General features: G+C 40.6%; 1 protein-coding gene across 1 annotated transcript; it reads right to left on the bottom strand.

Annotated features, from left to right (window-relative positions):
• Positions 1–940: 940 nt before the first annotated feature.
• On the bottom strand, positions 941–12,022 carry ubxn4 (UBX domain protein 4; the record flags this gene model as incomplete). Its single annotated transcript, XM_071544995.1, has 12 exons — positions 11,853–12,022; positions 10,991–11,090; positions 10,197–10,225; positions 9,487–9,605; positions 8,682–8,886; positions 7,055–7,187; positions 5,771–5,825; positions 4,910–5,074; positions 3,657–3,784; positions 3,059–3,161; positions 1,315–1,446; positions 941–1,155 (listed from the first exon to the last, which is right to left on the bottom strand). Coding segments are annotated over exons 1-12 (1,466 nt in total), but the record flags the coding sequence as incomplete, so codon positions are not given.
• Positions 12,023–15,641: the final 3,619 nt, after the last annotated feature.

Below are 15,641 nucleotides of genomic sequence, written 5' to 3'. Positions count from 1 at the left end.
TACATGTCATATACCATACTACATCATGTATAGTACATACTACATATACCATAAAACTTCAATTAAATGTCGAGTCCCTTTTACTGGCCGGGTTTTTTTTACTTGCACTCAAACGTCAGTCACATTTGCTGATCTCCATGGCAGCACAGAGAAAAAAGTACGACCTGAAATTCAAGTTGTCAGTTGTCAAATTTGCCGAACAAAACTCAGGGGAAGAAGCAGCAGTAAGACATTTCTCTGTTGAAAAGTACAACCTCCTGCTGCCATAAACTTTTTTCGGCTTTCATCCTTTCTAAGGTGGGCTACCGGTATTTTGCTCTCTCTCTCTCTCTCTCACTTCACTACATGGGGACAGAAATAGAAAAAATACAGACATGAAAGTTATTCTCTCTCTCTCTCTCTCTCTCTCTCTCTCTCTCTCTCTCTCTCTCTCTCTCTCTCTCTCTCTCTCTCTCTCTCTCTCTCTCTCTCTCTCTCTCTCTCTCTCTCTCTCTCTCTCTCTCTCTCTCTCTCTCTCTCTCTCTCTCTCTCTCTCTCTCTCTCTCCCTCTCTCCCTCTCTCTCTCCCTCTCCCTCTCCCTCTCCCTCTCCCTCTCCCTCTCTCCTCTCTCTCTCTCTCTCTCGATAGCCTAATTTTTATACAATTAATATTCATACTGGTTTAAATAAACAATTTGATAGTATTTCCTATTAATTGAAGTTTTACGGTATATAGTATATACACCCTTCATATATATCTCATTTACTACATCATATACATACATTATATGATGTATGTATGTATACTACGTCATATACATACATCATAGATATACTAGTATACATCATGTACCATACTACACACAAACACGCTCACGCCTATGGGCAATTTAGAGTCTGCAACTCATTTGACATGCGTGTCTTTGGACTGGATTTAGTGTTGAGTAACTCTTGTCCCTCACCTCTTTGGTTCCTCAGAGGATGATGTTGAGTTGGGGTAAGAGTTGGGTCGCTGGGCGGGGCCTCTGGATGCTGCTCCGGGGGGCGGGGGGCTGGCGAACAGGAAGCCGCTGAGGAACCTCCATACGGCCAGCAGCGGGTAGAAGATGGTGCCCAGTACGGCCCAGACCCCCCCTCCAGAGGACTGGACGACTGTGTTGGCAGGCCGGCCCGACTGCTACGGTGGGGGGTGGAGGAGGGGACATGTGTTTTTAGACATGTTAATACCAATATACTACACCGTAAGGTCTACATGTAAATATGGCAGCACTCGACAGGTGGCAGGGAGGTTAACTAGGCTGAGGGAAACAACCGGAGGAGGTGTCCGTCGACTCACAGGCAGAAGCACTATGGAGGCACTGGGAGCCAGCTCCAGCTCCAGTAGAGTCTTGTTCAGGTCCTCGCTGGTGAACTCCCGCCGAGGGAACATGGTGGCCAGGGAGAAGTTACCGTAGCGGTTTCCCACTTCCTGAAAGAGGACATATAAAAAAACAAAAAAGCACACACAGTGGTTACAAGATGGTGATACTGAATTGAGTGATGCTGTGTTACAGTACAATGATCAGGAACACAAAAAGCAGGAAAACGGTAATTTTCCTTTGGAACTCAATAGGTGTGTGTCCAAAAACCTGAGATCCTAAAACACCCCAGTGAGCATTTTTCTGTTGAAAAGACATTTAAAAATTGACTATGGTCACCGGTGAAAAGACGTTCAAAACAGGTTCAAAAGTTAGAGTTTTTTCACCGACTATTTGAAGACGTTGATTGAACGTTCACATTTAGACCATACTGTATTTCACCGGGATATTACACCGGTGAAATATGGTCTAAATGTGAACGTTCAACCTTCAAAGACAGGAAAAATAAAGAGAGAGAGAGAGAGAGATGGGGGGAGACATGCAACAAAAGTCCACAGCCAGATTCGAACCGCAGACGTTGTGGTTATGAGGTCTGCATCTTAACCAGTAGGCTACCAGAGCATGCTGCATTTTGCATTAAATATTTTAGTATATAACCCTTAGTATATACATCACTTAACTATGTCAGTGTCAGTTGTAGTCAAAGCTGTACCTTGAACATGCGCGTTACAGCAGTAAGCGCAATTTCTTATTTTACATTAATGTATAGAAGTGCTCCCACTGCGATGTCCTGAAGCTTCTTGTTGGCAGCACACAGCCTGTATAGTTCCATATTTATAACATTTTAAATGAAACATTAAATGCGTTGAAATAACGTCTTCGTGTAGACTGCATTTCACCTACCAGTGCAATATGACTTTGGAGAAATACCTTCACACTAATCAATATCGTCTCTCTTTCAAGCTACAACTGAACAAATTATCAAATGATTAAACAAATTTGTGTTTTGTGACACGTTGATGTTATAACCGCATTTTAGCTGGATGAAAAGAGGGCGAAAAGAAGTGTTAGACGTTCAGACAGAGTATCACCCAGTTTTCAACTCAAAATCAACGTTTAAATCGCGGTTGGTGCTCACTGGGACCTGAAAAATCACATCCCAGCATATTAGATCCTATATTAGAGTCAATGTGCTGTGACCATAAAGCATCTCAACCCTTGCATCGGGGAAGGGGATTTCAGTTCATTTCTCTGACAATTAATGTAACAAATGAACCAGGTAGACTATAAATGAAAGACACGGAATTGGCAGCTCTCTTATCATTTATGCTAAAACCACGCAACCCCGTACAACTGCACCCAGGGGACCGATGATGACAGATTTAATTCCGCAATATGCAAGTAGATAAGTGCAAATTGCACATTTTCCATCTAAAATGACGACCCCATGGAAAAGCAGTTTGTTCTGGCATCTCTTTATGTAGGGGCTAAAATCAGTATTTCTATCGTTGATTTGAGCATCATCCAGTGTTTCACTAACTAAGTTGTTTCATCACTCCATCAGTGCATCCAACAGTGAAGGCGTTTCCAGACATAAAACAAAAAGTTCACAACAAAATTCAAACACTCTCACCTCCGCTTTTCACAAACATGTAAGTGTGCACAGTGAGATTTCAGATTATCCCCCCCCCCCCCCCCCCCCACTTTGAGGAAGACGCTGACCTGAACAGCAAATTGCCGAGCGTCCTGCAGTCTGCTCTCTGAGGGAAACTGGTTGGTGAAGGACGAGCCGTCTGGGAGGCGGAACTGTATCCTCGCTATGGCACTGGGTCATCACACACACACACACACACACACACACACACACACACAGGTAGGCAAGTAGTACACAATTCAACACAGGAAACCCTTCACAGATAACAAACAGTGGCTCCACCAGTTTTCTTAGCAGGGTGGAAAGGCTTCTCAAATAGCATTCAGACCATGTGGCACAAAACCTGTCCAACAGAGGTTGTCAAATTACTGTGTTACAAATTAACTATGAACCCCTACATTTGCCTATGCCCTACATAGGCTGGAGGAAATGTTAGATTTGGTTCCACTTCCATTCAGCTCGGTTCTACTGCAGCTCATAGCGCAGTTTCGATCTGCACACTTCAGGATGAGAAATGTTTTGGGGGAACTTTTGGCTGCAGATTATTTCACGTTTTATTGAGCAGCTATAGAAGCTTTCTTGCTGTGCTGTATGGATGAAGGGGAAAGCGCTGTGCATATACCAGTGTGGCCCATCCATACTGTATGTCTACAGGTTGCTCCATACCTCCTCTCCCTGGATAAGGCCTCCTTCCTGGCCTCCTGCTCTGCCTGCCTGGCCTGCAGTGCGGCCTGCTTGGCGGCCTGCACCTCCTCCTGGTTCTTGGCGTAGCGCGCTGCTCTGTCGGCTCGGTCCTGTGGGTCAGAGAGAAAAAAAAAAAAATCCTTCCATCAGCCAGCGAGCTCCTGTTTCATCACAACCTCAGCAAAGGGGGAAAGGGTCTCTCAGCCTGCATTTCTCATCCCAACCACAGGAGGATGCTGCTTCACCTCTATGTGTTTGTTAGAAGGGCAGCACTCTGGTTGTGTATCAGTTTAAAGGGGCAACATGACTCCTCGCCCCCATTTCCCCAGAGACTTGGAGAAGATGAGTTCTATCAGTGTTGTTGCAGTTCCTACTGGTTGCCAGTAAAGTTTGATAAAGGTCAGATAATTGAATGAGCCTTTAAGACTTATACTGATCTCAATATCAGACTAAATGTCTATTGTATCTTAAATGTGTACTGTAACTTTTCACCTGCTTTCATCATACATGAGGACGCAAGAGAAAAGCACAAAGACAGAGAGATAGAAATTAGGGATGTAACAATACATTAAGCCATCATTCAGCTTCGGTTTGATGCGTAACACTGGGTTCACAGTTTGATATCGCTTTATTTTGAGCAAAATCTGGGTGACGACAATCATGACTGAAAAAAATCTGTTTTTGTTTCTGAGAGAAAACAAAAACGGGTTCCTGTAAGTTCAATTTAAAACATTTCAAGACCTTTTCAATGCCAGTTCAAGTCAGATTTAAGACCAATTTCATCCCAAAATAAGCAGAAAGAGAAGAAAAACAAAAACAAAAACAAAAAAAACAAGTCAAGTATACATCTGCGCAATCAGGTGCTAGTGTTACCCGGAAGGCAAGGCTCTCTCACAATACTTGCCAACAGTCTTCGTCTTGTCAGTTGTCTTGTTGCAGTGCAAAACGCTGCCAGAGTGAAAACGTATCAGAGCTGGCTGGGTTTCAGTTTGGCCTGAGTCCCATCTTGTCTCCTATTGCATCTACACAACAGTGAGTTCAGCCGGGCTCACCGAGCTAAAACCCTCTAGTGTTCAAACGGTGCGAAGGAGAAAAGACCATTTGGAATATGTAGATATTAGGCCACAGCTGAAATCGCGAACGCTTTTTCCAATCTCCCAAACTTTCGTTACATCCCCGATAGAGATACAGAGGGAGAGAGAGAGAGAGAGAGATGAGGCTGAAGGTGTGGTTACCAAGGCGATCTGCTGTTTGACCCGCTCCCTGGCAGCCTTCTCCTCAGCCTTCTCCCTGTTCCTCTCCTCCAGCAGGCGCTTGGTCTTGTCGTCCTCCTGTTTCCTCTTGAAGTCCAGCATGTCCCTCCCCAGCTTCCTCCGCTCCACCTCCTTCTTGATCTCGTTCTGAATCGCAGCCCAGAGACAGGAAGACCAGGGGCAGGGTTGGCAAGGTTACTTTCATTATGTAATCCATAACACATTACTGATCACACACTGAGAATTGAAATCAGGAAGGTATTTTTCTCTGGAATACCTAAATTTGGTCATCTGATCACTTAGAGATGCTTTTGGGTGACTTTGCCTACACAATCCATAGAATATGCAGTTAAACATCTATATATATTCCAATTTCCAGATCAATATCAATTAGGCTTGTGCTGATACTTGATAATATCGACTATTATTTAATATTATTTCTTTAATATCGCAATATTTTCTGTGATATCAAATATCGCCTCCTCCCCCTACCAGCCAGTAATTTGCTCAGGAATGAACAAATCATACCAAATTACCATTGTTTCCTCCAATCAAATTTCAAATATCAAATTTCTAATTTAAAAGAAAGAAAATAAATTACAAGAAAATATAACACTATCTGATCAAGAACTATAAGGAATGAAAAATGCAAATCAGTCTTCTGTAATGTCATTACATGTAGATCACAGGTTACTTTTCACTCTTTAAAAGCCATTTGTCAAGGTCAAGTGGTGTGGTGTGTATTGCATTTTAAAAAGGCCTAAAAAACCTAAATAATGCAGTTCAGCAGCTGCTTGCATCCATGCAGTGAAAGGAGAATGTTAAGAAATGAGGTTTCCTTACCTCCTCCTCCCCTTTCTTCTTCTGCTCTCGTCTCTCCTCCAGTTTCTTTGTCAACCTGAAGAAAATGGCAAAAAGGACGATATGTTCCATAACCTTTAACCTCAGTCAAGTGTGTATGTGCAGTGAGCTCCATTAGTGTTTAGACAGTAAGGACGCGGTGTGAGATCTGGATGGTATTACGATTATTACGTGATGATTTATTTTTAAGGCACTAAAGACGGAAAATCAAATCAAATGAGCATTTAATAATTTAAGGTTTTACTGTACTTTTTCACAGCATTTCTTTTGGTCTTTTGGTTAAAAACACATTTAAATGAAAAAAGGAAAAAAACGTATGCGGTTTCTTTGAGAATTCACAGTTACTGCCTTTTGAAAACAAAAAATAACTTGGAAACCATTTCATTAATACAGACTGGAAGGAGTTAACAGGAAGTAAATGATCGTACCAAAGGACTCCTCCCAACACACACACACACACACACACACACACACACACACACAGACAGTTCCGCAACAACTAAAAGACACATTGATGAGAAGAAACACTGGAATATTTTACCTTTGCTTTGACTTACAGCCATTTTGGTGAGCTTTTTAAATCGCAAAGTAACTGATGGAGGCTGTAATACGCTGTATAGTACATGCATGCATTTTATTGTTTTAATTTTGTTATTAAATGATTGTGAATTTTATTGTATTTGCTTGTACTTACTGGTCTACAGTACATGACCACTGCTTTTACCTTTTTGTTTTTGTTTTGTGAAGCCGTGGCATGCTTTGCGATATTGGGCTATAAATACATAAAACTTGACTTAACTTGCAATCGCCAAATGATATTCAACAAAATAGACATGTGCCTAAACTCTAAAGGCATAATCCTGTATTTAAAAAAGATTTTTTGATTGGCCCAACATAGTTTCCCCAATGATTGTGTGTCTTGCTGTGAAAATGTACAGTACTGTGCAAAAGTCTTAGGCACATCCATAAAGCAAAGATGCTTTCAAAAATAATGAAATGAAAAGTTTCTCCATCCATATCAAAGAAATGTACTATAAAGAGCAGTCTACTGACACGCCAATGCAGAATAAACATCAAAGATACATTTTATATAAAAAAGCCAGGGTGCATAAGACTTTTGCACAGTACTGTAAATGCAAAAGTTTGGCCAGATTAAGGTTATATCCAAAAAAGCAATAATTTTATGTAGTCAAAAATGATTTGTGTGCACTGAGCTTTAGCAGTTGTGTGTTCAGAGAGTGTTCAGAGCAGAGTGTGTGTTGCTACCTTTCCACCTTAGCATCCAGGTTTTCCTCGGACTGAGAACTGTGAGAGGCATCATCTGATGACGCACTCCTGTCTTCTCCAGGGGTCATGGCGCCTGAAACGCCGTTATCGTCTGCTGTCCTCGAGAGAGGCTCTGGTTAGAATAGAATAGAATAAGAACAGAATAGAATAGAATATTTATTATTATTAAACCTTTATTTAACCAGGTGAGTCCCATTGAGATTACAAGATCTCTTTTTCGAGGGAGCCCTGGCAAAGACAGCAGCAATACAGAGTTTCAAACAACATACAAGCAAACATTAAAAGCACATAAAACAAAACATACAGGAGCAACTCACAGAATCATATGACTAAGAGACAGACAGGAGGAAACGGGTCTAGCTAAGGAAGCAATTACAAGTTCCAAATGAATTTGCCTCCAAACCCTTCACTACATTTTTGAATGCCCTAATCAGGAATAGATTAGAATAGAATAGAATAGAATAGAATAGAATAGAATAGAGGAGCATATCATCAAGCAACAACTCAGCTGATTGCTTCCCACTTAAATCACCAAATTCAAATGCATTCCACATCAAAAACTATTGCTATGCATTACAGAGCTACACTGAAAAACCGAGTCTTTGACCAGACCATCCACATACTGTGGAGAACACAGTAAACCAGCAGGCTTTAGCCTTGTTCAGGCCAGATGTGGACATTCCTCTTAGTTAATGTTAATGGACTTAAGTGAACAAACCGACCGCAGTGCAGCGACTTGCACCAATTGTTTTGGCGTCTGGTCTGTTTCTGTTTATTTCCTTCATGCCATTGTAAACCATGACTTCACACCATACTTCCTTCCTCCCTGCATTTACTGATATACTTTGTTGGCCTAAAAGTAAGCTGATACAAAGTTGACTTTTCAAAAGCAATGAAAACTAAATTGAGTTCATCTGCCCTTGTGTATTACACAGAAGATAGAAAAGTGTGCTTGTTATTTATTTAGGTGTTAGGTTAGTCAGTGACTACAATCTTGACTAACACATTGTGGCAAATAAAAAGTCAATTTGGTGTGCTGTCCTAGTTTCTTTAACACGTGGGAAACACTGATATTGAAACATGCACACTTCCTAGTCTCACTTTCTAGTGAGACCAGGAAGGAGTTAAAACAAATTTTTAACTAGTACCTGAGGACGAGGCAAAAACTCTGTCAGACCCTTGCTCTAGCAGTATCTGCAGGTTTCAGGAAGACGTTTTAATGCTACCTGGAACTGAATTTAAAAACCAAAATAAAGAAACAAAGCTGGCAAAACCAGCAGGCTATTTCTGACTGAACATAGCTAATGAAGGCTGTGAAACTACATCGGGGGAATTCATTGTTAAAGGACATTAAGTCTAACTGTGTCTAGTAAAAAAGATAGGATGCATAATGTACTACTAACCCTATTCTGTATGAATCTAAGAGTGGACAAAGAAACCTGGCTTCAGATGGTGAAAAAAAGGAAGACCTCTAATAACTGGATTTCAGATGTAATTTTATAATTCCTTTCCTGCCTATGCTCACTTTCCTAAGTTTGATTTCAGCCAGGTCTAGGTATGAGCAGCAGACGTCCAGTAGGCACTTGTGTGATCCGGGGTCACTGACCTTTTGATGTGCCTGGTGCTGCCGCAGCCTCTGTGGCTGCCGGTGGGGATGGAGTGGGCTCCGGTGGGGAGGTGGGGGCCATTGCTGGGGTCGGGGCCGGGGCCGGCTCTGGTTCTGTGGGTACACTGACAGACGCGCTGGCCTCCATAGGAACCTCTGCCTCTGGTGATACCGCCCCCCCACCGCAGATCTGCTGAGCATGCATCTGCCGGAAGAGAGTGAGAGATATAGTGAGAGCAGATGGGACACTGTGTACTTGTATATGCAAATGTCTTGGCCAGGTGCTGGGCATGACTGACAGCTACTACTGCTGGGGCTGATATTCGATAATATATTTTGAGAAAATATCGCAATATTCTCAAAATACTGTGATATTTTCTGTGGTATCGAATATCGACGCCCTTAACCCATCCCACCCGGCTGCAGCACCATGTGTTGCTTAGATCACAACTGTGCAAACTTTAAACTTATAAACCTATGATCTACCAGGTAGATGGTAGGATAGTAAAAAACAAAAATAATATCTACAGTGAAAAAAGTGGGTTCCCTTTTCCACAATCAGCCCATTTTCCTGGAAATGGCAGGAATGAGCAAATTACAACAAATGGCCATTGTTTTTGCTGGAATATTGAGATCAAATTTCTAGGCTATCATAATTATTACTATTATTATTATTAATAATAGCCAAGACATTTGATGTCATGTAGAAGAAATATAACCGCAATAATATCATATATCGCGATTTTAATGGATGGATATTGCCCAAGCCTTTGGTCCCTAAAACTGAAAATCTCTGTGTCCTTACCTGTTTGACTTTGTCGATTCTTTTCATGAGTTCCTCAGCAGACACGCTGCCGGCGATGACCTCGAGAGGAATCCCGTTCTCTCCGATGAAGAAGCTGGACGGTATGCACACCACTGGGTCTTCACACAGGGTTACGTTAAGGGACAAGCTCCCAATAACTCACGTTTAACATTGTCGAAGATTTAAACAAGCAGCTTAGAGATAAGACTTTTTACTGACCAAATACAAGATGTGTGACTGCTGAACTTGGAGCAGCTGCTGATGAAGAGTCGATATGAGCACTTTTCTTGACAGTGACAAATCTGGCTATGCCATTACATTCAATAGAAAATCAGGGGAAAACATGTGTTTATACAGATGGTGACATTTTTAAGACTTGATGTGCAAAGCATTAAAAAGACTGCATCTCTATCTAGTCACGTTAACTCCAGTTTAATTCAGTAATGTATGGCATCTTGAAATAGCACTATACAATGCCTTGCTATCTGTGGCTTTCACCAGTGTCAGAGTACTTCAGCGCCAACACCATGCATCACTAATTCAAAAGCAAACAGCCTGGAGAAACTGAAAACTGCCAAAAATCACAAGTAACAACAAACATGAGGACACATTTACCAAGACCCAAAAGCAGTTTAAAAGACAATAAGCAAAGCAAAAGCATCAACAACACATGGAGAAATTGTCAAGATTCAGTACACAGAAAAGGATACAGATTTGGGAGAACTGCACGCATGTCTCGCTGTGAAAAAATATTGCAACGTCATATGGGCTGTCACACTCCACTTCATACACATGCACACATTACTGTCAAATTTTTACTGCATTAAATTAGTCACTGGTGTCTAAGGCTGGGTATTGGCAAGAACCTCACGATACGATATGATACAATACATATTGCGATACATTGCAATACTCTACATAATTTACTGAACATTTAAAAATAGAGCTGAAAATACAACTTGCTGTGTACCACCTGGGTAGTCTAATATATACATCACATTATATTGATAACTCAGCGGACAAATTGAGTCAAAACTATTTAATTCAAAGGGATTTGAGGTAAATTTAAGGACATTTTAAATCCGTTTAAAACATGAATAACGTTTTTTTAATGTATCGATAGGAGGGGCTGGAAAATCGATACAGTATCATGGAAAAAAATATTGCAATACTCAGCTGTATTGATTTTTTTTGCACAGCCCTACTGGTGTCAGTGAGATGTAAAGCCTTAAATTGCTTTATTAGCAAAAAATGAGAGAGTAGTGATAAGGGCTCAGAATGTTTCAGCTTTACAATGGGTTTTGTTCATAGCACTGCAATAACCCTAACACTGAACACATTGTACATTAGATACATTGTGCTATAAACTGTGGGACATCTCAGTGAGTAAACTCTGCTCTCTGTATTTACTTAATGGGAGACACTGGTGATCTACCGGATATAGTTCCAACTCATGGAGCGTGAAATTCAGTATATGTCCGTGTAACTGCACACACACCCATACCTCTTGGCATCCACTTTGATTGCCACACAATTCTGTGCCGCTTCCGACACTTTATCGTCCTCCCAGCTGGACATCAACTGTGCCGACTGTTCATCTTCTCCTTGGGGGAGAGAATTTTACAGTGATGAGTCATTTGGTGATGCCCCACTGCCCACACACACTTGGCCATAATGTTAGGGATTGTGTTCCGTTTCTAGAAAGTTGCAGCGGTGACATACTCGTACATCGAGGTCCACGGGTTAGAAGGTCATAGCTATGCTGGCGTTACTGATACTGATACTGAAACCAATTATGCAAGCGTGAATGACCAAACACTTTTACAGTTCGGTACAGCTAGCTAACAGCTTGACAGCAGAGTAAACAGGCTGTTCGACCGAGCCAGAGCTAACGTTACCACTGCCGTTACACGAACAGGTAGATGGCTGTCACTGCCTGGGGCTAGATGCCACCCTGGTTCTTTCCAGTCATAATCTGGCGAAACGACTAACTGTCTATTTAGCAGGGTGACAAAAAGTATCAATCTCTGCTGTCGTTAACGTCATTCTGATTATGGGAGACATTGGTGACGCCAATTAAATAGCAAAGACGTTGTCACTTCTTTTCACCATACGTATTGATATAACTCATACAACATCATTTCGCAGCATTCTTAATATGTTGATGTCTAACGCTATTTGCTTCCGAGGGGTCAAATTTCTCAAATTAGTTTGTGTAATGTTACTCAGCAGATCATTGACAGCTGGTTAGGTAAGCTAGCTGGCTAATGGCTAACTACGTTGCTAGCAAGCTGCTTGCTATCGTTAATCTTGCTACTATGCGAGCTAACGTTAGCTAGCGTTAGCTCGCTAATTGTCACAAATACCTGTGATGACAACGACAAAGATGAAGCCATGTTGTTTAGCGGAGGTGATGGCAGCGGGAATTGAGCCCTCAAACCAAAGCATCTTTCTAGAGTGTGTTGTCTTCCTCTGTTTTTGTAACGCTGCTGACAAGTTGCATCAATCCTTGAAGCCAAGTCAGCTTGTTAGCGTACTGCTTCTAGCACTGCTAACCAGCGTCAGAAGTAACGTTAAGACTTCCGGTATTTTCCAAAATAAAAGTCCTCACTACAAACAACTGCAGGGACTTCAGAGAAATACAGAGACATATCAGATTTAAAGAGAGACCGCATTAAAGATGAGGACGCTGGTAAATGTGGTGAATAAAAGTGGCAGGTTATTTATGGGCCCTTGCAAAGAGACTGCAAGGGCTGCAAAACGCTGAGAAACAAACACTAAAATACAAACCTATTCCAATGTGGAAGGATGCCTTTGTCAGAAACAAGTGAGTTTAATCCCAATGACACATTATTTCTGCTTTTTTGACTGCAGCCAAAATCTGTGAAATTGTCTTCTTGGAGAAATCAATTTCAAGTTTTCTTTTTATGTATTTCTTATGTATCCCAGCAGTATGGAGTCAGATTTGTCTTAAAAAGAAATAAATGCACACAACATGTTTCACAAATGTATATCACAACTTGTAAATAAACAAGGATGATCACAAATGTATTATCCTGTCCACAAACAAATGCCACTCATTTTGAATAAATGTCAAACAATTCTGCAAATAAATAGCCTACCACCCAACTTGAATAAATGTCAAACAATGCCACAAGTTGAAGTTTATTTCCCCAAAACACGTGTTTTTTGTTGGGGTTTTTACAGGTTGTCCAATCTGCATTCACAACACAGCGGGACTTAAACCATTAACAGTTACTGTAAGATGGCCAAATATTTTCACTGAGTACAATTTGTTAAATGGAAGCTGTATCCAATCATTGGGATTATATAAAATTACTTGGAACATTTTACTCTGATATGTTTACTCCAACATATTAGTTATGCAATAATAATAAACTTTATTTATATAGCATTGTTCAAAACCGAGTTATAAAGTGCTTTACAGCAATAAAAACAGTTTAAAAAGTCAATAAAACATAATATGAGGTAAAGTACTTAAAAATAGAAAACACCATCTAAAAGAAAGAATACAATGGAGAAAAAAATGAAATAGAATAAAACAGGTTAAAATAAACACTAAGACAAGGCCTTTACATAAAAATAGGTTTTAAGAAGCACGTTGATTTATATAGCACATTTTCATACATTGAATGCAATTCAAAGTGCTTTACAAAAGAAAGGAGAAAAAAGATAACATAACATAAGAAGGCATAAAAGAATTCATTCATTCATTATGAAAAATATTAAAACTGCATAGGAGAAGTGCATAAAAAGGTACACAGGCAATTTAAAGTGGTTTAACATAAATATAATATACCATTTATACCTATTGCCTATTGCAAATTTAAAGTCAGAAAAATAATCAATAGGAATTATTAGGAATCCCTCTTTCAATTTAAAGTGCGTAACATTAAACTATAATGCAGGAGATCCATAATGCAGACAAAAGGTGGCTCAGTTATAGGCAAAGGAGAACATGTAAGTTTTTAGCCTAGATTTGAAAATGGTCAAGGTAGGGGCATGTCTGATATTATCTGGGAGTTTATTCCAATTTTGTGTCGTGTGATAAGATAATGCTGCCTCGCCAGGTTTTGTCCTGACTCTGGGGACGGTCAACAAACTCATTTCAGATGATCTAAACATTCTTGAGGGCTCATGTGATAAAGGCATGTCAGAAATGTATTTAGGACCTAACCCATTTATTGATTTATAAACAAGTAATAGTATTTTAAATGCAATTCTTTGATTCATTGGGAGCCAGTGTAGAGACTCGAGAATTGGGGTGATGTGTTCATATTTTTTAGTTTTTGTCAGTACTAGTTTTTGCATTTTGAACTAATTGTAGCTGCCCAAGAACTTTTTTAAATCCTCATTATTTGCTATATGTATGGAGTTGGGTTTGGTGTTATTGCATTGCAAATACAAGTTCTGGGTCAAAGTTGAGTGATAGAGACTCATGTATATATGGAATGTGGCTTATTTATTTTCTAAACCCAAGAAGAATGGTAACAGTGGGTTTTTGTGTTTAAAATCCCTATGCTGAAATTATCATGAAGCCTTTTGTAAACATGATAAATAATCTGGTATTTATTACATAGTAAACATTAAAACGGTCCAATTTGACCAAAACATCACAGAAAAGTTGAAGGCACAGCTGATATTCAGGAAACATTTTATTTAAAGAAATAAAGCTCTGAAGTTAAAAAACTATATATATAAAAAAGAAGAATCATCACATCACCTTGACTTGTTGAGGTGGGGGTATATTGTGATGTGAATGTTCACTAGGTTTACAATCTTGTGAACAATGACACAATTATAAAATACAATATTACAAGAATAAAACACAATGTTCTGCTGATATATCACCAGCAATCAGCAGCATCAGCAAATCAGACTTATTGTGCATATGTTGGTCAAAATAAGTCATCTGTCTGGTGATATGCCACAGCCAAGCACTATATGGAGGCAAATCATGGCTCCTCATCCTGTGAGGTTTCTCAGTTGGTCAGAGAGAGATGTTTGGGATACGACGATACAATACAATAATACAACAATACAATGTGTGTGTCTGTCTATGTCCTCTTGCGCCTGAAGAGGCCACAGAGCCAAGAGACCCACTTTTTCTTTTTCTTCTTCTCTTTCAGCTCTGTTGTCGCTGGAGCAACCTGTCGAGTAAAACAAAATGTCAGATCTTACCTTTCCCATTGTTTCTGAGCATCATGTTCATAGCATAGCAGTAGGAAACGGCCCGTGTTTCAGGAAAGTTACAGTTAGCTTTGCAGTAAAACTACACTGAATGTAGAAAATATTACGGACATCTTCCTGATATTGAATTGCAGCCCCACAATCCACATGTCAATTGCCTCAAAGTTTAAAAATCCTTCTCTAACTCGTCCGCTTCTCTTTATCTTAATCTCTTTCTTTGTGTTTGCTATAGATTTAATGAAGGAAATCAATAAGGGATAATGGCTTTTACCTGGATTCACCTCATCAATGTACTTCATGAAAAGAGAAAGCGTCCCTAATATTTTGTCCATTCAGTGTATGCCTTAGGTTTAACACTACCCATGTGCTGCAGACTGTGACTTTGACAACACGTTGCTTTGAATGGCGGCTCACCTCCAGCTCTGTGCTCCAGAACTCCTCCCTGCTCTCCTTGCGCTCCTCCTGCAGACGGAGCTCCAGCAGGTTCTGGTCTCTCTGCGTCTCCTCCTCCTCTCGGCGGACTGGGATGTTGACGCTGAACGGGGTTTCATCTCCGCTCTCGGTGCCTTCAGCGAAGCTCACAGAGGGCTCGAGGTGGTCGAGGATCTCTGTGGCGATGAGGCTGCAGGCCAGCAAGGCGATCTGAGGATCCTCCATCAGCCCCTGTCTGCTCAGCCAGACGTTAGGAAGGGCCTGATTCAGAGAGGTTTTGAGGGGCCAGGACAGATCCAGGCTCAGTTTGATCTGCCAGAGGAGAAAGTGGGTGAGTTTATACACTGAATTTATACACTGAATGTGCAAAATATTGGGGACATCTTCCTGATATGTCAGTGAAGTGAGTTTGAAGTGAATTCATGCTCCTTTTAAAATTTGATGTTTTTTGTTTTAACCCCAAATGAAATCAAAACAAACCTCCCGCTCGGGGTCGGTGAGGCGTTCCAGGT

Source organism: Centroberyx affinis, unplaced genomic scaffold (assembly GCF_046629955.1).
Source record: "Centroberyx affinis isolate AG114_WGS23_722 - 3 ecotype Tasmania unplaced genomic scaffold, CSIRO-AGI_Caff_v1 ptg004744l_1, whole genome shotgun sequence".
NCBI lineage: Eukaryota > Metazoa > Chordata > Actinopteri > Beryciformes > Berycidae > Centroberyx > Centroberyx affinis.
The sequence above is the reverse complement of the archived record's forward strand: the minus strand, read 5'-3'. Positions and strand labels throughout refer to the sequence as shown.